General features: G+C 39.3%; 2 protein-coding genes across 2 annotated transcripts; one reads left to right on the forward strand and one right to left on the reverse strand.

The window, feature by feature from the left end:
- Positions 1-3,824: 3,824 nt before the first annotated feature.
- Positions 3,825-12,144, reverse strand: LOC146561168 (inhibitor of nuclear factor kappa-B kinase subunit alpha-like). The gene is made up of 22 exons (XM_085297013.1): positions 11,855-12,144; positions 11,263-11,423; positions 11,078-11,172; positions 10,851-10,968; positions 10,697-10,766; positions 10,534-10,622; positions 10,344-10,433; positions 10,112-10,236; positions 8,488-8,595; positions 8,266-8,401; positions 7,930-8,130; positions 7,437-7,539; positions 6,910-7,033; positions 6,165-6,316; positions 6,005-6,066; positions 5,803-5,912; positions 5,430-5,479; positions 5,075-5,183; positions 4,808-4,955; positions 4,634-4,683; positions 4,308-4,407; positions 3,825-4,166 (listed from the first exon to the last, which is right to left on the reverse strand). The coding sequence occupies exons 2-22, from the start codon at positions 11,365-11,367 to the stop codon at positions 4,107-4,109; spliced, it is 2,205 nt and encodes a 734-aa protein (XP_085153139.1). The 5' UTR covers positions 11,368-11,423; positions 11,855-12,144; the 3' UTR covers positions 3,825-4,106.
- Positions 12,145-16,478: 4,334 nt separating this feature from the next.
- On the forward strand, positions 16,479-20,405 carry plaua (plasminogen activator, urokinase a). Its single transcript, XM_085243230.1, has 11 exons — positions 16,479-17,028; positions 17,662-17,755; positions 17,843-17,876; positions 17,974-18,112; positions 18,202-18,284; positions 18,384-18,428; positions 18,521-18,701; positions 18,819-18,964; positions 19,063-19,203; positions 19,283-19,431; positions 19,839-20,405. Exons 2-11 carry the CDS (start codon positions 17,705-17,707, stop codon positions 20,031-20,033), a joined length of 1,164 nt encoding a protein of 387 aa, XP_085099356.1. The 5' UTR covers positions 16,479-17,028; positions 17,662-17,704; the 3' UTR covers positions 20,034-20,405.
- Positions 20,406-22,636: the final 2,231 nt, after the last annotated feature.

Here is a 22,636-nt window from a genome sequence, read left to right on the forward strand (position 1 = left end):
GGTTTCAATCTTGCTTTGACTCGCTGCATTATGCTGCCTTCAGGACTGTTGGAAATAAAAGAAGTGACATTGTAAATGGGTGGAATTTGTCAAACGATTTATTTTATTTAAAATCTTGATAAAACCTTTTTATTTATACAGATATATAAGACCCAAATGGCTTCGCAAGAAGATATCAGTATGGATATCAATGTTTTACAAAACCAATATTATAAAACAATCGCCAGTCTTTGACAGATGTCCAGAAAAACCAGTGGACTAAGGAAGTTCTTTTCACTTCATTTTTTTCAAATTCAAATTCAAATTCAAATTTTATTTGTCACACACACACAACCATACACAGTATGACATGGGGGTGAAATGCTTGTAGCTGTACAATGCCCGACCATTAAATGACAGAAGAAAAGTTTTACAATATTTACAATTTACAGTTTACTACAAAAATTTACAAATTAACTTAGGAATTTACAGTAAAGAATGTGCAAATAGCAGAAGAGATTATAAAGATAAGGATTATAAATTATAGGAATTATAGGATTATAGGAAATGTGTGGTGGTGCGTGTGGTGACGTGTGTGAGAGTCCAGTCTTATAGCGACGTGTTTGGGAGAGTCCAGTCCTACACCTGGTTCAGGCCCCGAATAGCCTGGGGGATGAAGCTCCTCCTCATTCTCTCTGTTTTGGCCTTAAGGGAGCGGAAGCGCTTCCCAGACCTCAACAGTGAGAAGAGTCCATTGTTGGGATGGGAGAGGTCCATCATAATCTTCCTAGCTTTGGACTTGCACCGCTTGGTGTAGATGGACAGCAGGTCAGGGAGCTCTGATTGAATGATGCGTTCGGCTGAGCGCACCACCCTTTGCAGATCTCGTCTGTCCTGCTTGGTGCTGTTCCCAAACCAGGTGCAGATGTTTGCCGTCAGGACGCTCTCAATGGTGCAGGAGTAGAAGTTCTTGAGCACCTTCAGTGGCAGATGGAAGTCTCTAAGTCTTCTGAGGAAGAAGAGACGCTGACGGGCTTTCTTAACCAGGGTGTTGATGTGACAGGACCATGACAGGTCCTGAGTGATGTGGACACCCAGGTATTGGAAACTGTCCAGTCTCTCTACTGGCGTGCCACTGATGATGAGGGGTTTGTAATTCCTTGCCTGCTTTGTAGTGAAGTCCACGATCAGCTCCTTAGTCTTGCTGACGTTTAGGAGGAGGTTATTCTCCTGGCACCAGGTCTCCAGGTTCCTAATCTCCTCCAGGTAGGCCGTCTCGATGTTGTCGGAGATCAGGCCCACAACAACAGTGTCGTCAGCAAACTTGACAATGGAGGTGGTGTCGGATGTGGCTACACAGTCATAAGTGTACAGTGAGTACAGCAGGGGGCTTAAAACACAGCCCTGAGGCGCTCCAGTGCTGAGTGAGATGGAGGGGGAGACTTGTTTTCCCACCCTCACTGATTGGGGTCTGTCTGTGAGGAAGTTGAGGATCCACTGACACAGTGATGAGCTGAGTCCTAGATCCGTCAACTTGGTGAAAAGCTTAGAGGGAATTGTTGTGTTGAATGCTGAACTGTAGTCCACGAACAGCATCCTAACATAATTCCCTCTGCCAGTGTCCAGGTGACTCAGGGATGTGTGGAGCAGGTGAGATATGGCATCGTCTGTGGAACGATTAGTCCGGTAAGCAAACTGAAGTGAGTCGATGGTGGCAGGAAGTGAAGAAGTGATGTGATCTCTCATCAGTCTTTCAAAACACTTCATCACAATTGAAGTCAGTGCTACTGGACGGTAGTCATTGTGGCAAGCGGGCTGTTGTTTCTTTGGAACAGGGACAATAATGGACTGTTTGAAGCACGTGGGAACCACAGCTTGGGCCAGGGAGAGGTTGAAGATCTCCGTGAACACCGGTGCTAGTTGATCAGCGCAGGCTCTAAGGACCCGGCCAGGGATTGCATCTGGTCCTGCTGCCTTCCTGGTGTTCACCCTCCTGAAGGTGTTCCTCACGGCATGCTCTGTGATGACGAATGCATTTTCTTCACTGGTGCACTCCGAGCGCGCGCAGCCATTTGTTGTTTTAATTGCTGCGGCGTCGAAGCGAGCATAAAACGTGTTCAGCTCATCAGCCAGTGAAGCATCTGCATTCATCATTTTTGGTATGAATACTATAAAAACATATTCAAATATCTTCTTTTGATACTGGCTGGCTTTTGTTCTGCATTTGCTCTCTGTCAAGATAATCCCACACTGCTTCCATAATGGTAAAGGTTGTGGGATTGTCCCCTAAACCATGATATATCCTTTGTGGTCTTTTACAGATGGCTGTGAGCACTCACTGTTGTGGCTCTCTCTATATATTGACAACAATTTTAACCAAAAATTTGAAATTTCCATTTATCATGGGGTGGCTGTAGCTCAGGTGGCAGAGCACCTGATCAGAAGGTCGGTGGTTCGATCCCAGGCTGCCTCCTGGCTGCATGCCAAATATCCTTGGGCAAGATACTAACCCCATGTTTGCCTACTGGTGGTGGTCAGAGGGCCCGGTGGCGCCAGTGTCCGGCAGCCTCGCCTCTGTCAGTGCGCCCCAGGGCAGCTGTGGCTACAATGTAGCTTGCCATCGCCAGTGTGTGAATGTGTGTGTGAATGACTGAATGTAGTGTGAAGCGCTTTGGGGTCCTTAGGGACTAGAAAAGCGCTATACAAATGCAGGCCATTTACCATTTTATCACTCCATAAGAACTTTAGCGCACCCTGTGGGTATTAAAGGTACTGCGCTGCAGTTGTGTAATAGAACCCAGTTTGTTCATGTACATGGAGAGTCCTCTTCGTACATTGTACTAATGTAGTTCGTTATTATCAGAATGTGTGAAAAATTCACTGAAAAGCCTTCAGATGATCAAGGACTAGAGAGAGCATTTTTATTCTATATTGGCTTATCTTCTGTTAAAAGCAGGATAAACTTAAAGTCTTTCTCACCAAGGTCTTGAATAATCATTCCCTATCTTATCTTAATGGCCTTATAGTACTCTATCACCCCATTAGAGTTATTTGTGCTTAGACTGCGGGCTTGCTTATGGTTACCAGAGTCTTTAAAAGTAGAATTGGTGACAGAGTCTTCAGCTTTCAGGCCCTTCTTCTGTGGAACCACCACCTAGTTTGGATTCAGGAGACAGATACCCTCTCTACTTTTACACTTAGGCTTAAAACTTGCCTTTTTGATAAAGCATATAGTTAGGTCTGGATCAGGTGAATCCTCCCTTAGTTACACTGCAATAGACCTAGGCTGCTAGGGGCTCTCATGATGCACAGTGTTTCTTCTTCACACACGTCTTTTCTCTTCCTGCATGTTTATACACCACTTTCCTTTTGAGTATTAGTTATAATTCATCTCTGTCTCTCTTCCACTGCATGCCTTTGTCCTACGTTTGTCCCCTCACCCCAAACTGGTTGCGACACACAGCCAAGCTTTTTCATGTTAAAAGGGAGTTTTTCCTTCCGACTATTGCCAAAGCGCTAACTCACAGGCGATCATCTGATATTTACTGTTTTCTTCAAATTATTGCAAGGCCCAATTATTGTGTAATTTGGCATATCACAGATTTTGTTCCTATTTCCCTTTACTGTCAGTACAAATACAGTATCGTAGACTATTGTCTGGTTTTGCATCATATTTTACATTAGACTTTTCTGCATTCTTGCAGTTTGGATTTCAGCAAATCCCAGGAGAATTTTAAACCTGCATTTTGTGTGTGCTCCACTGCGTGAATGTAAAAAAGTTTCACCCGTGCAGATAGAAACTAAACATTGAACAAATTCAAAACCTTGTACATGTACTATAAGTTTCTAGAAATTTATTCACATTCAATCATGCACAGCAGCAGTTTTTACCTTTAGTCAGTATTGCCAGTAAAATAAATATCTTGTATCTACAGCTGGAAATATTTTTTAACATTCAAAAATATACTTCAAATTAAATTGTCTGTAGCTTACCACATCGTGCTGTTTCATACATTCTAGTCAACAGCATTACATAAATGTAAAGGACACTGTGAGGAATAACAAAGCTTTCACATAGTGTGACTCTGATAGAGCACTTTTTAAAGTGTGTGATATCTGGTGAGTTTCTAGAGCGTCTGAGGCTTCACTTTCATTGCTCCATACTGAGTCCAACTCCAATCCTGATCCTGCACAGAGAAGCAACATATTCGCTCAGTACTTTTGTGCCAGTCTCCAATAACTAGCTGTTAATTAGTGCTCTAATAAAAAACAACTTGGTAATTTGCTGATATACATGAGCAGAACATAAAAACACATCTCTGCCATACCATAATACTGTGCTCCATCTCTTGGGTGGCGTCTTGCAGCAAAGACGTTAGCTGACTCAGATAACGTTGATTTTCATCAAGTAAATGATGAACTGTTTCACTGAAAGAAAAAACAGACTATAAGGAGGGTTGGGAGTCTTTTTTTCCCCCTACAAACTGAGATTTTAAAGACCAAAGAGTGACCTCTAGTGGTGGTTTTGTGCAAAGATTCATCTTCTAAACTACACATAAAATCCTTACATTTGGGAGATAATCTCAAAACAGTGTGACAGATTATTGTAGCTGTTAACTTCAGTAGTATTTTTCAGATATTAAACTGATCTCACCTGTCAGTGGAAGGCTGTGTAAGTGAAGGAGATGGAGAACTGCTCTGGGCCTGAAAACACAATCACACCCTGTATTAGCAACAGTCTCATTTGACTATATTCAAACCTTTATGTTCCCTAAACACTGCTCATCCCCAAGAATATTTTCTGCTGTGCCAACTATTAAATGCTTACACAGGCAATCTTGAGAAGGTACCAGAACTCTCTCTGTCTCGACACTTGCATCTGCATCACTACTGTTTCTGCAGTTGTTATGTTTTTTAACGCCTTCTCCAGTTTAGGGAACAAATCCATGATGCGCTGCTTACACACCAGAATTGTGCTACAGAGAAAGAGAAAGATGGAAAAAAAATCACACGTGGCCCACAGGGAACTGTAAAATTGTGCCTTAGGTGGGCTAAACTAGACATGTTTGTGTGTGTCTGTTAAAATTAAACTTGCCTCAGGTGGGTGTACATGTCTTTCAGCACTCTGTCCTGGTTCTGAACTGTCTGAAGAATGGTCTTTACCATGTCTGAACTGTCACTGTAGCCATGTGGAGGGTCAGAGGCTGCAGAAGACACACTTACACAATCATGTACATAAAATATTTGGATATACTACACAACTACCATAACTTCTGTTTTTTAATCTAAAAAAATTTGAAAAATCTTTTGGGACCAAAATGATACATTTGATCAACAAGACCTTTTGCACAGTTTGTAACTTGTTTATTAGAAGCTTTATCAGAATTACCTGCACTCTAATTGGCAAAAAGCATCTCTGCTATTTTATTTTTGGAATGACTTGTACTTACTTTTGCATTTAGCCTTAAGTTGCTTGTAGAGTTCAATAGCCTTTTGCTCACTAAACAAGTAGACAGAATAAACACATGCATACGGCAGTTATTTTTAAAGGATATGCTTACATTTCTCTCCAAATAATCATGTATGATAAAATCCCTCCGAAAAGTATTCTGATGTTTACGTGAAGCTAATGTGGACAATTAAGACCATTTTCCATTTTTATTTTTAGTCTAATAGGGATTTCTAAAGAGTAGTATAAGCAATAAAGTAAATTATACAGTACATAAGCCTCCCTTAAAATATAATCCAGTTCTTACACTGGACTTTTACTATGGTGTTACAAGAGAGGGCTATAGTATAAGTTTGTATCACAGATATACTCACAGCTGCTCCATCACATCCCCTTGTCTCCTAGCAAAAGGACTCCTTTGGAGCTCCACAATCTCCGAATGTAGAGCCACTATCTCTTCATCCAGATACCCCACATCTGCAACCTGCAGAAAAAAAACCAAACCAAAACACTCTTAGCTGTCTTTAAACTTTAAAGAAAGTTTGTGAAGAATTACTGAATTTAAAACCGCCTCACCTTTGTAAATTCATCAGCTTTCTCTTCATTTTCATGCCATTTCTTCAGCATTTTTTCCGAAGCTTCAGATAACAACAACAGCACAACAATAAGATATAGTCAAGTTAAGACTTCAGTAATGAGTTAACAGTGTTGTAACAGGACAGTAGCATCCACTCACAGATCCCAGCCTTGCTCTGCTTGGTGTACTGCTCAAGGTCATGCTGGATGCTCGTCTTAAAGAAAGACAGTTTGGCTTGGAGCTGCTGCGACTGGGAGAACAGCATGTTCTTGTAGCGCGTTAAGTTGGTGTTGAAGCGTAGCAAACTCAGCCTACGTAGACACATACATGTTAAAACGTTTGAGTACCTGAATGCACACTGCTCCAAAAGACAATTAAGGGATCACTCCTTCATCACAGTATTACACAAAGTCAGTTAAACTTAAGGAATGAAACATAAAGCATTGCAAATCTATTTCACCTGCTTTGGTGCAAATAAAAGTGGTGCCCTGTTCTCTTGAGATGAGATCAGGTTCTTCTAAGGCCCTCTCCAGCGCTCATTGTTCTCAATATCTCGTGGTATCTCTTGGTTTGCTGACGCTAATATCAATGACATGTGCACTTGCAAAATGCAAAGCTCAGTCAGGAGGGATAAGGAGAAAGCAATGGTCTTTGGCCACCACCTGCTAAACTTTTTGGGATTATCTTTTTCTGTCTTTTTAGCGCTCCTGTTGTCACTTTTATTTGCACCAAAGCAGGTGAAACAGGTTCACAGATTCACAGTTTGTCCAGTGTGCTTCCCAACTGGACAAACTGATGTAACCCACTTTGTGTTTTACTGATTTGACTTATTTACTGATTATCAAATGTTCAGGTAATTTCTTGAAGTAGTGCATTTTTTATGCGTGGTGTTTTATGTACTCACATAGCAGCCCTCTGCCCTTGGTATAGGCGATTGTAATCCTCTTTCAGTCCACAGATGTAGCTGACCGCTTCACCCCACACCTTTCTAAGAGCAGACAGTGGCAGCTGTGTCTTAGTCTCCCTCACTGAGACCATAGAGAGTACACAAAGTTAGTTAATACCACATTGATTTAGACACCACATTGAAACAATTTTGCTTCATGCTTCTAAAAAGCATTCACAAAGACCCAAATCTCATTATAATTATGCACACTGCCACCTAGGTTTGTTCACTTCCTGTAATTAACCTTTATGTAAACATTATGTAAGATCTCCATCAGTTAAGAACCTCATAAAGATATACTAATTTAACTAGATGTTTAAGACAGCTGAGGGATATTCATGGATCTGAGACTTTTAAAAGTTAAATAAATGGCTTCATGTAACCACTCACAATTTTCTTAGTCACTATCTTCCAAGGCTAAAAGACAATCTCCAAAGATCTGCTGAGTAATGTTTACGAGCTCAATATACAGTTTTATAGCTCACCAATAAAGTTGACACTGTCTGGCAAAGGTCTGGCAGTCAGCGGTCCAGAGTACTTGGTTAGGCTCTTATCAAACAGGTAGACTATAAAGGTGTCCCAGCCACGCTGAAAGCAGAGAATGAATATTGTTCTGGGTATAATCATGTGTTTAAGCAATGTTTAATGTTTAACTAATAATCATCGGTAATAACAAACACTCTCCTGCTGGATTATTCCAGAGACTGGAAACAAGTCATTCCTATATATTCAGCATTGTCAGTAATAACTGACTAATCTGACTTGCTTAATTTTTACTTCGCCCTTTGCTGGATTCAGCTGGAAACAGTCGATTCCAGTTAAATTTACCACACTGTTAAAACATGACAACAACAAAGCAGTTTAACTCTGGAAAAACCCCAATATTTCAAAACAACCAAAATGTTTAAGATGAAAAAAAAGTAGGTCACAGGTCTGCACCTGTTTCACATTTCATATTTGTTTTTATGTGTCACATACCAGTCCATCTGGCAGACAGTGCGCGAGCGGTCTTCGAGGGTCAAGGGAGATTCCCGTCTCCAACAGCAGCTCCTGACTCAGCGGGGGGATGTGACTCTGAGTCTGCGTCTGCAGGCTAAGCTGCAGGGAGTGTAAACTATCCTCAGCACCCAAAACCACTGAATGCAGCTGGGCTGAGGTCATATCCAACACATGAATGATCTGAAGAAATAAATATGCAGAATGACAGGCTTCTTTTGCTTGCTATCCTTTCTCAGTCCGGTCACATGTATAAAACCACAAAAGCATTCCATATAACCTGGTTTAAGTGAGTCTAGCAAGGTTCAAAATATTAACCTTCATGTTGAGAATATTCTGCAGAGCTGTGTAGAAGTACGGCTTGTTTGCGCCAGGATCCAGGCCGCCACCACGCATCGCAGGGTCCCACAATAACAACATTTGGAGAAGAGACTCGACTGGTTCCAGCAGCGGCCTTGAAACAAACTCAGAGAGGTCAGATGCTACTTATAATGAAAGAAGCTCAACTGTTGGGTACAAAAAGTGTCTTTTTAAGTCTACCTGCTGAGATTGTTGGGATATGGAAGATGTGTAGAAAATCTGACTTCTCCATTCATATCTTCTACTGCCATGATGTCTTTGGGACCTTTGTTCTTGACTTTGCTTGTCCTACCAAAGCAGGAAAACACGTTAAAAACAAAGCCCATGCTCTCTCTTTACATTACTTCTACTTTTATTAACAGGTCTTCACATTACACAGGTGTTTTTTCTATCTATGAAGAGGATAAATAACAGTAATTAAGGTAAAAATCCAGATAGGGAGCCCTAAATTTGTCATAAAGCCCCAGTAGAAACACAATAAAGGCAGATAATTCATCCATGAGGATGATACAAATGATATGAATCATATGTTCTGGCATTTTTGACCCAATTTTAAGGGACATTTTAGTGATACATGGTAGACAGCAGTATACACCACCATAACAAAAACACAAAATGAGTGAATATCTTCTGAATGAATGGTGCACCACTCCTCCAGTGGAGTCACAGAGACTTGAGTAAACATTGCACATTTTAGCTGCTGTGTCAGCAAGTGATGGAACGACACCTTACTAAGAGGCTTTATTTGTATTTACGTAGCACATCAGCTGCGTAGAGGTGTCAAAATCAGAACGTTTACCAGTGATGTTTCGATTTCTAGCCCCATATTTCTATTCCTAGATTCTACTGGGGTAGTTTTGCATGATTCAGTTCAAAATATTCATTATATCGTATTGGGTCACATCTCTTAATCTTTTCAGATTCTTTCAGTCTCATTGCCATCGGTGTAAAGAAAATCGAGTATCTAGCCTTGCAATCTGCCTTTACGAACATTTGTGAAAGACTGGATTTCTCTAATCAGCTTGCTGAATTTTGAATGTGGCTCTGTTAAAGCTGTTGTCATCCACCATTACAACAAGTGAGTTTGTGAATTTTCTTTCAAGATTAGCGGAAGTGTTTGGGAACAGCACAGCACCAACTCAGCCACACAGTGGCAAACCATGTAAAGTTATAGAGTGGTCACCAAGTGCTGGGGCGGATAATTGCCAGCACTCTGCTGAATCATTAACTGCAGAGTTGTAAACCTGCAGTTAATGATAAAATCAACACAAAAACTGTGCCCCAGGAGCTTCGTGGCACAGGTTTCTATGGTGGAGCAGCTCTTGTAGGTTTTAGGAGTAGGTGGCCCGGTCCATATAGTGTATCTCTTACACTGGTGCAGCCCTTCAGTTCATCCGCTATCCAAAACAAATTGTTTTAACTTGTCTCCCTTTAGGCCAATTTTCTTCTGATTGCAAAAAAAATATGTGAACATTGGGTGGGTGGGAATTCAGTGTTCACAGCCAGAGTTATGTACCCAGGATGAACATATTATGGATATTCCCTCTTTCTGACATCATACAGAGGCAAGAGTACCTTGAGGTTTTGACTCAGATGTTACCTTGTACGTCATTTGGTCTCTTTATTTGAAACGCTGACCACGTTCACTCTGAAAATCTACCATTGTAACAGTATTTATATGACAAAAATAAGGAGAGGAATAATAAACTCTCACATTATAGAGGCGTTAATGGCCTTACTAATTTGGAAGTTCACTAACGCCCAGATTCCCGAGTATTCATGCATCGTTGCTATGTTGACTCACCATTGTACAGGCTGCATGTGGTGAAGAAAGGGGCGAAAGCCACAAGTGCATTCAAAGATTACTGTTCCAAAGCTCCAGTAGTCCACCGTTACAGTGTAAGGCTTGTTCTCAAACAGCTCTGGGGCCTGGCATACAGACAGACAAGTTAATAATAACAGGGTCTGATTTTTAACATACCGTATATTAAAAACACATTGACAGCAAAGGAATATATTTGTGAAACAACACTTACCAGATATTGGAGAGTTCCAACAAAGGATGTACAAAGACTGCCCTGATCTAAGTCTTTTGCATAACCAAGATCAATGATTTTATGCACGTGCTGGAGGAAACATATTTCCATAATGAAAGCAAAGAATACAAAGTCATATTATGTGTATTCAAAACTTGTGCGTGCATGTACAAAAGAAAAGCTCGTTTACCTTCCCATCAATCTCTTGCAAAACTATGTTCTCTGGCTTTAGGTCTCTGTGAATGACCTTATTTTCATGGAGATATTGAATACCAGAACCTGTAAAATTGTACAGATTATGCATCAATATGTATGACTTTTTTAAATAATGTAAAACTGATTAAAAATATTACCAATGTCACTGAGCAGTGCAAGGACTTCACTCTCCTTTAGGCCACAACAATTTTCTGGTTTATTCAGCACCTGAATAAAGAATTATATTGGTTACTTGGATACTTTAAAAGATAAAAAAGTGTTTAGGGTTTTTATTAAATATCCATGTGCTACCTTGCGTAGGTCTCCTTTTGAGCAATACTCCATGGCTAGCAGTGGTAGATCATTTATCGCAATGGAGCTCAACTCTGCTGGAACATCTCTGGCCTGAACAACGTTCACGTGATTCAGCCTGCACATAAAGAGCACCAAACTCGCTGTCACAGTAGAAAACAACACAATGTACAGTGAAATAAGTTCAAATAACACCCTGTCTGTTCAAACAGACAATTACTGCTCACTTCTTCATGATCTGAATCTCTCTCGTCCAGCGGTCTTTGTTCTTAGAGTTCAGCTCCAGTCTGCAAAGTTTCACAGCAATCTTCTCTCCTGACTCCTGTTGCGAACACATACAGGGAGTTAAAACAAATCAAAGGCACACCCGGTTCATGTTTTCAGAGATGTACAGATGGATGACAGAACTTACAAGGTGCTGGTATAGGTAGACGTGCCCAAAGCCTCCCGTCCCAAGTCTTTCCTTCCTCTCCCAAGAGCCACAAGGCTGGCTCTGTTTGAGTGCAGCCCGCTCCATACTGTCAGATCTGCTGCAATCACCAGGCACCAGAGGTAGTTTGTAAGGGCCTTCAGCTATCAGGAAAAAAAAGTTTTTAGGTTATTATTTACATCTTATCTGTTAACAGGTAATGTTAGCAGTATGGTGCTCTGTACAGTATGCGTTTATGCAATAGTGCATTCTTATTCTATTCATTCTTATGTGAATAACAGAGGTGAGTAAATCCATTTAACATGGTTATCATATACCAATTTATATAATCTTCTACACTTGAAGCTAATTGCTTCTTATGTAGTTGTTGGTTTATTTTTTATGTTTTATTCCTGCTGTAATTACAGTAACTAAGGCTTTATAATACTGTAGCTAACTATCTGTTTTGGTCATTTGTTGTTGTTGGACGGTTGTAACGATTTAGTGCCAGTCTGATAACTCAGAGATAACTTGACTAGTTGTACATTCTTTTAAATTAAAAGCATAACCTGCTTCACAAATGTAATCAACTTACCTGTGCAGAAGCTCAGAGTCGGCAGAGAGTTAGCTTACTTTGTATGTGTCAGAGCATTGTTGCTTCAGTTAGCTTTAAGTGTTGTTTACGGGTCGTTTTCCTATGTAGTGTTTAAAATACACCGACTCAGCCCGCGAAAATTCACTTTTACCCTACTGGACCATCAAACAGGGCTTCAATGATGAAGTTTGCGTGGTAGTTCTTTCTGTAGTTTTGGCCGGCAGGCAACAACGACTGAAAAACAGCTCGACTTCGATGTAAAGTGAAAGTACACTCTCTCTGACAGGCAGGCGTAGTTTCTGCGCATGCGTAGCAGGCAGGCCCAGAACACATGGGGGTTTAGGTCTGTCCACTTGATGGGGGATTTCCAAGCAACTCAGTGAATAATGGGTCACGTTTTTCTTTTAATTTCACAAAATTATATATCAATATATATATATGATGATCTGGGTTGTTTGCTTAACGACAAAAGCTGTACCAATTTCTTACCAAGAATAAATGTTTTTCTTTTAAAAAATAGTAATGTCTTCATTTCCTCACTAGGTGGTGCAATGTCTACAGCTACAGTCAACCGGTACACTGCACAAGCTGAAAGACAATAGGAATTTATATACAGCACTGTGCAGAAGTCTCGGCCACCCCTCACTGCCTAATATTTTACTTCCAAGGAGACAGAGGTTATTTTAATTTTAAAAGTGATCATGAGTAGTAGTTCTTAGAGTTTTTGAGGGTCTTTTAAAGTTTTTATCTGGAGATTACTGACTACTTTTGACTCATTTTCAGTCTACTTCCTGTGCCTGACCGTTTTCAGTGGAATCTTTTACAGGTCACTTAACACTGACTTATGAATCATTCAAGCATAAAAACACTAACTGAAGTGATGAATCAGTGTTGTGGCTAAATGTAAAAGGCAACTTTACCACAACCTACCAAGCAATTTTAGATTCTCTCTTCGGGCTCTTTGTTACTAACGGCCTGTCACATAAACACATATTTAGCTCCCATTTATTTAGGTGATTATACAAAAAATACCAAAGATAACCCAGTTTGATGGGCATAAAATCACGGATTCCCAAAGAGTTATTAGTCTAAAACTCTATTGGTGATAAGAGGACAAAATAAGAAATAGCATAAATACCTAGAGCAGATGATGTAATAAATTAATTAAAAATTGTATTGTCTGGGATAAATTACAATTTCATCATTTCTTGTAACATGAGCTCAAAGAAGAAGTACAATAAATGAGGCAATGTGATTGCACCATTCAAAATGTGATTACAAGCTGATGTAATGACAAAGCAGTGTTGATACTCCTTCCTGCAGCTGTCTTTTCTGTTATTGCATTTGCTGTCGGGTTTTAAAAACCAGACAGATTTCATTAATCAAAGTATGTGATTGCGTGCAGGTCTCTTTCAAAACTGCTTACTTTTGAAATTCTCAAAACCTTTCTTATAATAATTTCCCTGAAAAGCAGAAGTGAGTAATTCGTGATTGAATACAGAGAACCTGAGAACACAGGTGACACAAATTTCTCATTAATCCACTATTCATGTTTTATTTTAAGTCAAGTCAAATATATTTACATAGAAGAGAGAAAGAGAACAGCTGTTGATCAAAGTGTTACACATCTAAATGAATCAAATAACTTAAAATGATGTGAAAAAATGACAGAATTTAAGGAAGGAAACATAAAGTGAAAGTACCTCAGTAAACAGAAGACATCTAAATAAAAATTATTATATTAGTCAAGTCTGGATAACAGGAAGGCATGGATAGCTCTCTCAAAGACTCTGAAACAGAGGAATGGCTTCACTTCTGCAAGTAGCTATGGATGGAAGAAGCATTACTCTGTTAATGTGTGAAACATTAGATTAAATTTGCTCAAAGTGTGCTAAATTGTAAAAGAACTGAGGTCAGGACCACCCAATGCAATTACTTCTGTGTTTTGGTAATCTCAGTTGAAAAAATTTAAAGGAATCCATGACTTACCATCTTCCAGACAGACCTGTAAGGCCTTCAAAGAAATCATGGATTATGCTTCAGTAGCAGGTAAATCTGTGAGTCATCTGCATACCAAAGAAAGGAGATCGAGAGGGGATTTTTTAAACTAAGCCCTAGACTTGCAATAAATTAAAGGATGGTGTAAGAGGTGTGATAAAGCTATTCCTCTTTAAAATAATCTATATTGAAATGCAAAAAAAAAGAGAAAAATAAAAATAATAATTAACTTCTAAAATTAAAAAGTACAAAACTCAGATATGAATTCTGATTATTTAAAGATGATTCAGTCAGAAGTGCATGCATTTCTGCAAAGTTACTCTATTCAAATATGGTACAAGATGGAAAAAATATGAATCTACTTTTGTTCTGTGAAGGTGTGTGTCATTATCACCTCTTCCACTTTATTCACACAGATGTTTATCATGGTTTCCATTGGTCTAAAAGTGTATAAGCTAGAAAACCAACAGGATATGACATGAAAGCTAAAGAAGAATACGTCATGTTGGCGTGTCATATAAAGACTAGTGTGTGGGAAAAGCATAGATAAAAACTTACTTTAAGCTACTCAATAATTGGAAATGAAAGAAAATTCAAAGAAATGTTATTTTATTTAAGTAAAACAATTCAGTACTGCATTTTTGTACTAAAAGAAGACCCACCCTTTATTTACAGTAGCATTACCTCTTACCATTGTAGCTCAGTAGTAATAATTAAAAGATTAACAGTCCAAAAGAACTGTGCAAGAGTAAATCAAAGGCATAAAAACGAAACTCCTGGAGTCAAAATGACAAAATCAACACTTCGGGTTGCAGCTGACTCCAGCCACAACTATCCTGGGTTTCCCAGGATTGGGTAATTTTAACATGTAGTTCCCCTTTTGGCTGAACACCTGGCTGTGTTAGTTAAATTAGGCTTTTATTGCATATCTCCTTTCAGAGGCAGTAATGTCTTGGCTTACCGTTTCATTGTGCTGGACATGAGTCCCAAACATTTTGCACAAAGTGCAAAATTTGGCTATCATCATCATCATCAAAGAGGAAGCGTGACTAACACAAGCATCAAATGAGGTAATTTGTTCAGTCAAGAAATTTCCAAATAAAATTCATAACAATGGCTATTGTTGTACAGGAAATAGTATGAGGCTGTTAGTGCGCAGAAACAATGAGAACTTTAACAGCTGCTGCTTTTCTTTTCTTTTTTACAAGCAAACATAGGTGCAATTTGTGAGGGGTGGGAGGTTGTTTGGGTTTTTTGTTTTTAGTAATAAAGATATAAAAGTCTATAAAAAAAGAACTGGTAAAAATGTTTTGTTTTTAAATTTATCATTCTTCAGCAGAGATTATAAATTAATGCAGCAAGGAAAAAGAATATAAAAGGCTGTACAGTCAGTTTTTCATTGTTATTAAATTTGCCTCTGTACACCTCCATGGTTGATTTTTAAATAAGATTAACTTTAATTTAGGTTTAATTTGAGGTGTTTTTATTTTAAAAAATTGCAATTTTTGTAGTAAGGCTCAAAGTAATTGGATGATTGACTTGAAAACAGTTACACGGTTAGCACTGTTGCCGCACAGCAAGAAGGTCCTGAGTTCAATTCCACCATCAGGCCGGGGTCTTTCTGTGTGGAGTTTGCATGTTCTCCCCGTGTTTGCGTGGGTTCTCTCCGGGTACTCCGGCTTCCTCCCACCGTCCAAAGACATGCAGCTTGTGGGGATAGGTTAATTGGATAATCCAAATTGCCACTAGGTGTGAATGTGCGAATGAGTGTGAATGGTTGTCTGTCCCTATGTGTTAGCCCTGTGACAGACTGGCGACCTGTCCAGGGTGTACCCCGCCTTTCGCCCTATGACAGCTGGGATAGGCTCCAGCGCCCCCCGCAACCCTGAAAAGGATAAGCGGAAGCGAATGGATGGATGGATGGACAGTTACACGGCCAGCTGAGCCCACACATTTGGTAGCTTTTCACTAGAACTGTTAATACAAGGTACAAAGAGCTGTTGGTGCACATGAAGGAGGCCATCATTAGGCTGAAAAATGAAAACAAATCAATTAGGGAGAGAAAAACTTTAAGAGTGGCAAAGTCAACAATCTGTAGACCCACAGGACTGCTTCGGTGATCATTGCAGATTTATTTCCATAACTAAAAAACAGTTTCATAACATGCAATAAAGTCAATAACATGATCTACAATCAAGAGAGGATTTCATGAATGCAAATACTGAGGGTTTAAAACTGTCAGTATCTGCATGTTCCAGAAAACATCTAAACTAAAAGAACCCGCACGATTAAAAAAACAACATATCTTTGGACAGATAAAACCAAAACTTAACTTGTCCCAGAGTGGCTGGAAGAAAAATGCATCAAGAAAGAGAGGCAGATTATTAAACTTTGTCTATGTCCAAACTGACTGTACGTAGAAGTTTGACATTGCATTTTTAATGGTTAATACATTTGAAATCACTTTTTCCAAATAAATAAAAAAATCTTTGTTTGCTATTTTGACAGTCTATAGACTTTAAGGCTCTGCTATAACACACACAGCTAGGACAAACATACAGAGTCCGTCAGAGCTTAACATAATAGATTTAGAGCCTTAGACTAATCTCTGAGCACAGTCACTGTAATGTCATGAAAGCAGTACAGACGATATTAAGCAACCATTGTCAGATTTTCAGAACTTTCATGTAAGCTCCATGTACACGAAAAGATTATGAAAAATGCTGTACAGATTAGAGACTTATTCTTACATTTTGCAATTTATTAAACTTATTATTACATTTTTTTTCTTTTTTGTGGTCTTATTTTACGTTTTTTTTGTTGTTGTTTTGTTTTTTGTAACCGACTCTGTCCACAAATTCTGGACAGCAATTCTTCAATCACATGTTTCAGTGTACACATGACCAATTTTGGATATATTTTTTTTTTATTTTTCTTAAGAGGAAGGGGCTGTTCACTGGATGTGTGTCACAGGACATGACAAATTCCCTCCCACTTGCAGTCACGGTAATTTAAAAGGGAGGAAACACAAGCAGAGTCACAGCAGAAACACCAGAACAACCATCAGTGTGAGCCTGAGTACGTAAACAGTGCAAGTGCATATCAGAAGATACAGAGAGGAGAGTCAACTGGAAGAAATAATAGTCTTCATTGGCACTGAAAGTCTGGAATTAAAGGTAAACACTTCTCTTGCAAAGTGTCTTAGACTTTTAGACAGTCAGCTGTTTTAGTTATATTTAAGAATGAACATGATTTCTTAGATATGAAGCTGTTTGATGTCAAACACAGCGCACTGAAAGTTAACCACACAATTATTTTCTTATGTCATTATCAAATTGACATTGTGTTCTTAGAATATCTAGAAATTCATAGTTTGAACTGCACACATTGCAATAATAATGTGATATAAGGTTGTGCGCAGACTTTACTGTTAATCAGCGTAGATATTGTGCTGTTTGTAGTGCTAGATTGTTTAAAGTCTGCACACGATGGACATCCTCTATCTGTCGCTCTCACATTAAAACCTTAAGAATGCAGCGTTTCGTCAGGAAGTTAATATCTATGTCAGTGGCATGGCGAAAGAACATGAGGTGTTTTCCTTGTGTTTGTATGTTGAATATTGAACTGGTTTGGCATGACATTAAACATTTCGTCACTCTTCACATTTAAAAACCGGAGCAAGAAAGCACACGGTTTCGTAGCGGTCACACGTCTCCGTCATGTGTTGAACGATAAGCACCATATAAGGGGACAGCAAGTTTCCTTCCATTTACCCACGATTGTTGTGTTCCTTTTCTGTAAATTCACAGACAAAAATATCCCCAAAAAACAGAAGCAAAACAAGAAGTGAAGATGAATCTCTTTGTCCTCGTTGCCATCCTTGCAGCGGTCAGCGTGGATGTGGTAAGAGGTGGTTTAAGAGCTATTCTGATGGAGGTCAGAAGGTTTTTAATTTTTCAGTATGACTAAGTTTCTCTATGCTTCTTTCAGGCTTTTTCACAAAGATCATCCAAACAAGCAAGACGTAAGTCATTTCAGTGGGTTTAGGTAAAGTTCTTAAGGTTTATACTTTGACAGCATGCATTAAATGTTCTCACCCCTCTTTGTGCTGTGATCTGCAGAACGGTGTCTGTCTGGAGATGGGAGTGAATACAGAGGAAATATTGACAAGTCATCCACTGGTCGCGCGTGTCTCTACTGGAACAGGGTTAAACCTCAATGGAAAAATGTAAATGGACTTGGCAGACATCGTTACTGCAGGTATGCTTTGGGCTACCAATGTGATGTTTTTATACTGTATGTCTGACAACAGGTAACCCATGTTTAATATGATTGTACTTGAACATTAGGAATCCTGACAATTCTGACATGCCATGGTGCTTTGTCACAAGAGAAAGAAGGACTGTGAAAGAATACTGTGATATTCCCACATGTAAGTCTCATATTGGTGATTTACTTTTTCTATTTGCTATATTTTATTGAAGATTGGTTTGAATTTTTCTAATGCTTTCTGTTTTCTATTCCAACAAAGGTTTTGCACCACTACAGGCGCCTCCTCAACTACCTTTAGATACAGGTAATTTTGTTGTTTAAATCCAGTTTTTCCTAAATCACAAGGTATGATTCTCTTTATTAGCTCCCGCTGACTTATCCCATGTGTCCTTCCAGAGAAAACATGTGGAGAGACATCTGAGAGGAGGATTCATAAAATTGTAGGAGGCTCTTTCACACCTATAGAGTCGCAGCCATGGGTTGCTGCCATTTTTCATAAGCGCTATGGCTTCCTCTGTGGTGGCACTCTCATTTCACCAAGCTGGATTCTCACTGCAGCTCACTGCTTCTCTGATGGGTGAGAAAACAAAGCACCGTGTTATTTCCTCCAATGAAGTCATCGCACTGTAATTTCAAAATCATTCATGTTGGTGTGTGACATGTTTACACATTTGTGTGTTTGGTTTTTGTTCAGTGAGAATACCAAACTCACACATCTGTCCATATACCTGGGAAAGAGTGCCATTAATGAAACGAATGCCAGTAGTGAGCAGAAGTTTGCTGTGGAAAGACTCATCATGCATGAAGGATATAATGATATTACCTATAATAACGACATAGGTGAGCACAAACTCTGTTGTGACTAAACTGTGCATATACACATACAAAGAACTGCTCTGAGCACAGAACTTACGGGTGTTTTTATTTTTACATTTCAGCTCTGATTAAGCTCAAAAGCAGAGATGGAGGACGTGCAGCTAAATCAGCTTCTGTACGCATAGCTTGCCTTCCTCCATTTCACACTGAGCTACCTCCTGGATTTACCTGCACCATCGCAGGATTTGGGAAGGAGAGCGCAGGTTAGTAGTACAGGACCTCCATCCTTTAGACTGAGCTCTGCTCTCTCAACCTTTTCTCACATTTGACACTTTGTTGCAGGCTCATTCCAGTTCTCACAGTATCTGAAAAAGGCTGAGGTAAAACTGATGTCCAACGCTGACTGTAGCAAAGAAGTGCACTATGGAAAACGCATCACTGAAAACATGTTCTGTGCTGCAAGCCCTGACTGGAGCACTGATGCCTGCAAGGTAAGGACAGGGCGCAGGGTATGCCATGGGAAACAAGACATTTGAGCTGGCTTTAAAATATACATCAAAAGAGAAGTGAGTTAGAAGAAGTGGTAACTTGAATTGCAGCATGCATCATAACCTTTGACAGCTTTAAAGCGGATCTGAAGAGTATTTCTTCATCTTCTTGAAGAAACTTGCTAACATTGAAAAGTGCTGAATAGCATAATGTCAGATGAGTTACCTTTAGGTTAAAATTTGTTGCTAGTTGTCAACCTCAAGACATGTCAAGGGTTACTTTCTGAGTATATTTTCACAGTTTTCACATGAAAATATTTGTTTGTCAGGGAAAAAGTGAATCAGGAAACAAAATAATGATAAACCTGGAAATTTTAGTTAACACCTGGCTGTTTTGCCCTTTTCCGCAGGGAGACTCTGGCGGTCCTTTGGTGTGTGGAGCATCAGGTCGGATGTTTCTGTTTGGCGTGGTGAGCTGGGGTGAGGGCTGTGCCTTGAAAAATAAACCAGGTGTCTACACAAAGGTCACCAACTACAACACATGGATCGCAGGAAAAACAGGACTCATCAAATACGCAAAAGGACTGATGTATCCCCTGAAATGAAACTGTCCCAGAATCGTATTTATTTATTAAGTGTTCCCTAAAGGCAGCAGGCTTTTTGCACATGCAAGCAAGTGCAGATGTTGCAGGTTTTGTTCTGAGAGCAGCTACCATCGCTTACTGTGAACATGTTTTTGCACTGAAACGATTTAATGTAAATATTTAAAAAGAGTATTTTAAAAACTGCTTTAATTGTTGGTTGCATTATATATTTTTATTACTTGTGCATTTTTCAGGTATTCTGCATATTTATTATTGACTTTTAAAATAAGCAATTAGGAAACATATTTATGTCAAATAATTTAATTTCATATAAAAGGCTGGTCCTGCTGTTGATGAAAATATATATATAATAAAAGCTTATTTATCAACTCATTTTTACTGTCTCTTTTATCCCTGGGTTATATGTATAACAAATGGCAAGGCCACTTGTTTTCCTTTTATACAGAAATAAAGAATTTCACCCGAGTAGCTGAATCAGACTAAGCTAAAGAGTCCCAAAGTCAAACACCAGAGGGCACTGTTGTGTGAAATTTTCTTTTTTTAGCCTCAAAATAAAGATAATAATAATAATGGATTGGATTTATATAGCGCTTTTCTAGGCACCCAAAGCACTTTACAATACCACTATTCATTCACTCTCACATTCATACACTGGTGGAAGCAGCTACAGTTGTAGCCACAGCTGCCCTGGGGCAGACTGACAGAAGCGAGGCTGCCATATCGCGCCATCGGCCCCTCTGGCCAACACCAGTAGGCAAGTAGGGTAAAGTGTCTTGCCCAGGGACACAATGACCAGGACAGAGAGCCCAGGGATCGAACCGGCGACCTTCCGGTTACAGATGCGATTCCCAACCCCCTGAGCCACGGTCACCCTACCGCCCTAAGATCACAAAAGTATTTTAGAGCAAACAATAGTGACGTCTGATCTGTTTCATATCTGATCTGTGTGCTGTGTAGCAGTTTGGAGACAGAACTCAATAGACTAGAAACACAACAGGGGTCAAAACAAGACACCAGACTAGATAAACTGCTTTGCATTTGTCTTCTGTCACAGATAAAGCATTCTTTGTCTACAGCAGTCTGCTGTAGATTGACATCCAACCACTCCCACATGCCCTGTACTATAACTTCAACCACTCCTGCTCTTCCTGCTCACTTGTTTCCCATACCCTCCATAGCTGTGGTTTTCCAGACTTTTAGAAACCTGGCGCTTGCAGAGGCATACTCTGTGACTGCATCTGCTAAAACTTCCTTACCTTATCTCATTATCCTGCTGTACCTGTCACACAGATTAACTGTCTGGACTTGAATCTGTGTTTCTAGCCCCAATTTATTATTTAGGCAAAGGCTAAAAATGCATTTGAATACAAACAATTTTAAAAAAAGATAATGCATGAATGGTTAATAAGAAACAAAAGTCTTGAGCTCGATTCGCATGTCAACAGATTAACAATTTTTATCTTTTACACTTGGACACAATTAAGTATGTGACATTTGGTAATTTAAACCAGGAAATGTCATCATGTGATGGTGCTGGATAAAATGTCAGGGGATTACTAAATAAGAACATTCATCCTTACGAATGTGTAGACCGCAAATAAAATTCAAGGAACCTAATCAATTATTAATCGAAGCATTTCTATAAAAACAACAAATGTCAAGCTGTTGACAGTTCTCAGTGAAAGTGAACTCAGGAGATCTTCAAAGTCATTATGCTAAATCCTCAACTCATCTTGTTGCAAAGGAAAACATATATACTGAACTATTGCATGCAATCATCACCACTGTTTATTGCTTCCAAGTGGTCTTGAGCAATAGTTGAAAGTCTTTTCCAAGGTTTTCTCTGACTGTCTGACTTTTGTATTTATTTTCAGCCGACTTCTTCTACCTGACAACTTTCAGAGAAGAAAAAAAAGGAAAAAAAAAGAGAAGAATCTTTTTCTTTGCTTATTAAGCCACTTAACACTGACCTATGAATCATTCAAGTATAAAAAAACATCTAATTAAAAGGATTAACCAGTGTTTTCCCTACACATAACAAACAGTTTAGCAAAGAAATTTTAAACTGTATCTTTAGTGACTTTGTTACAATCAGCCTGTTGCAAAAACAAACCATTTATTCTTATTATAACAGGCATAAAATTATATTTTTTGCACCAACACAGTGATTCACCAAGAGCTATTAGTTGAAAACGTGTCATACACCAGCACAATGTGATTTGTGTCCTTAAATATAATTGAGGAAACTGGTCAAGTGGAAGACAAAAGAAGAAGTAGCAGGCCTAAAATAACATCTACAGCAAATGAACGATATCTGAAAGTTGCATCTTTAAGAAATAGCAAAAAATCCAGCAAATCCCTGACACCAGATGTGAAAAATACAACTGGGCCTTCAGGTGATCCATCTACTTTTCACTAAAGCCTTATCAGAAATGGTCTCAGTGGATGGGTGGTTGTCAAGAAGCCATTCTTAATGAAGGGAATGGGGGAGAAAAGGCTGAGGTATGCCAAATTACACAAGACGCAGTTCAAACAGGTGTGATGGATCCAAATTTTACATTTTTGGTTAAAATTGTTGTTAACATGTATGGAGCAGGTCAGGA

Source organism: Mchenga conophoros, linkage group LG13 (assembly GCF_057382185.1).
Source record: "Mchenga conophoros isolate Kocher_MC1m ecotype Shallow Benthic linkage group LG13, M_conophoros_male_GT1.1, whole genome shotgun sequence".
NCBI classification, from domain to species: Eukaryota; Metazoa; Chordata; class Actinopteri; order Cichliformes; family Cichlidae; genus Mchenga; species Mchenga conophoros.

Coding starts and splice junctions, on each gene's coding strand:
- plaua (XM_085243230.1), top strand. CDS start 17,705: ATGAATCTCTTTGTCCTCGTTGCCATCCTTGCAGCGGTCAGCGTGGAT. Junction 18,429..18,520: donor TCAACTACCTTTAGATACAG/GTAATTTTGTTG, acceptor GTGTCCTTCCAG/AGAAAACATGTGGAGAGACA. Junction 18,965..19,062: donor TACCTATAATAACGACATAG/GTGAGCACAAAC, acceptor TTTACATTTCAG/CTCTGATTAAGCTCAAAAGC.
- LOC146561168 (XM_085297013.1), bottom strand. CDS start 11,367: ATGGAGCGGGCTGCACTCAAACAGAGCCAGCCTTGTGGCTCTTGGGAG. Junction 5,480..5,802: donor GGGGATGTGATGGAGCAGCT/GTGAGTATATCT, acceptor CTACTTGTTTAG/TGAGCAAAAGGCTATTGAAC. Junction 4,167..4,307: donor AGATGGAGCACAGTATTATG/GTATGGCAGAGA, acceptor TTCTCTGTGCAG/GATCAGGATTGGAGTTGGAC.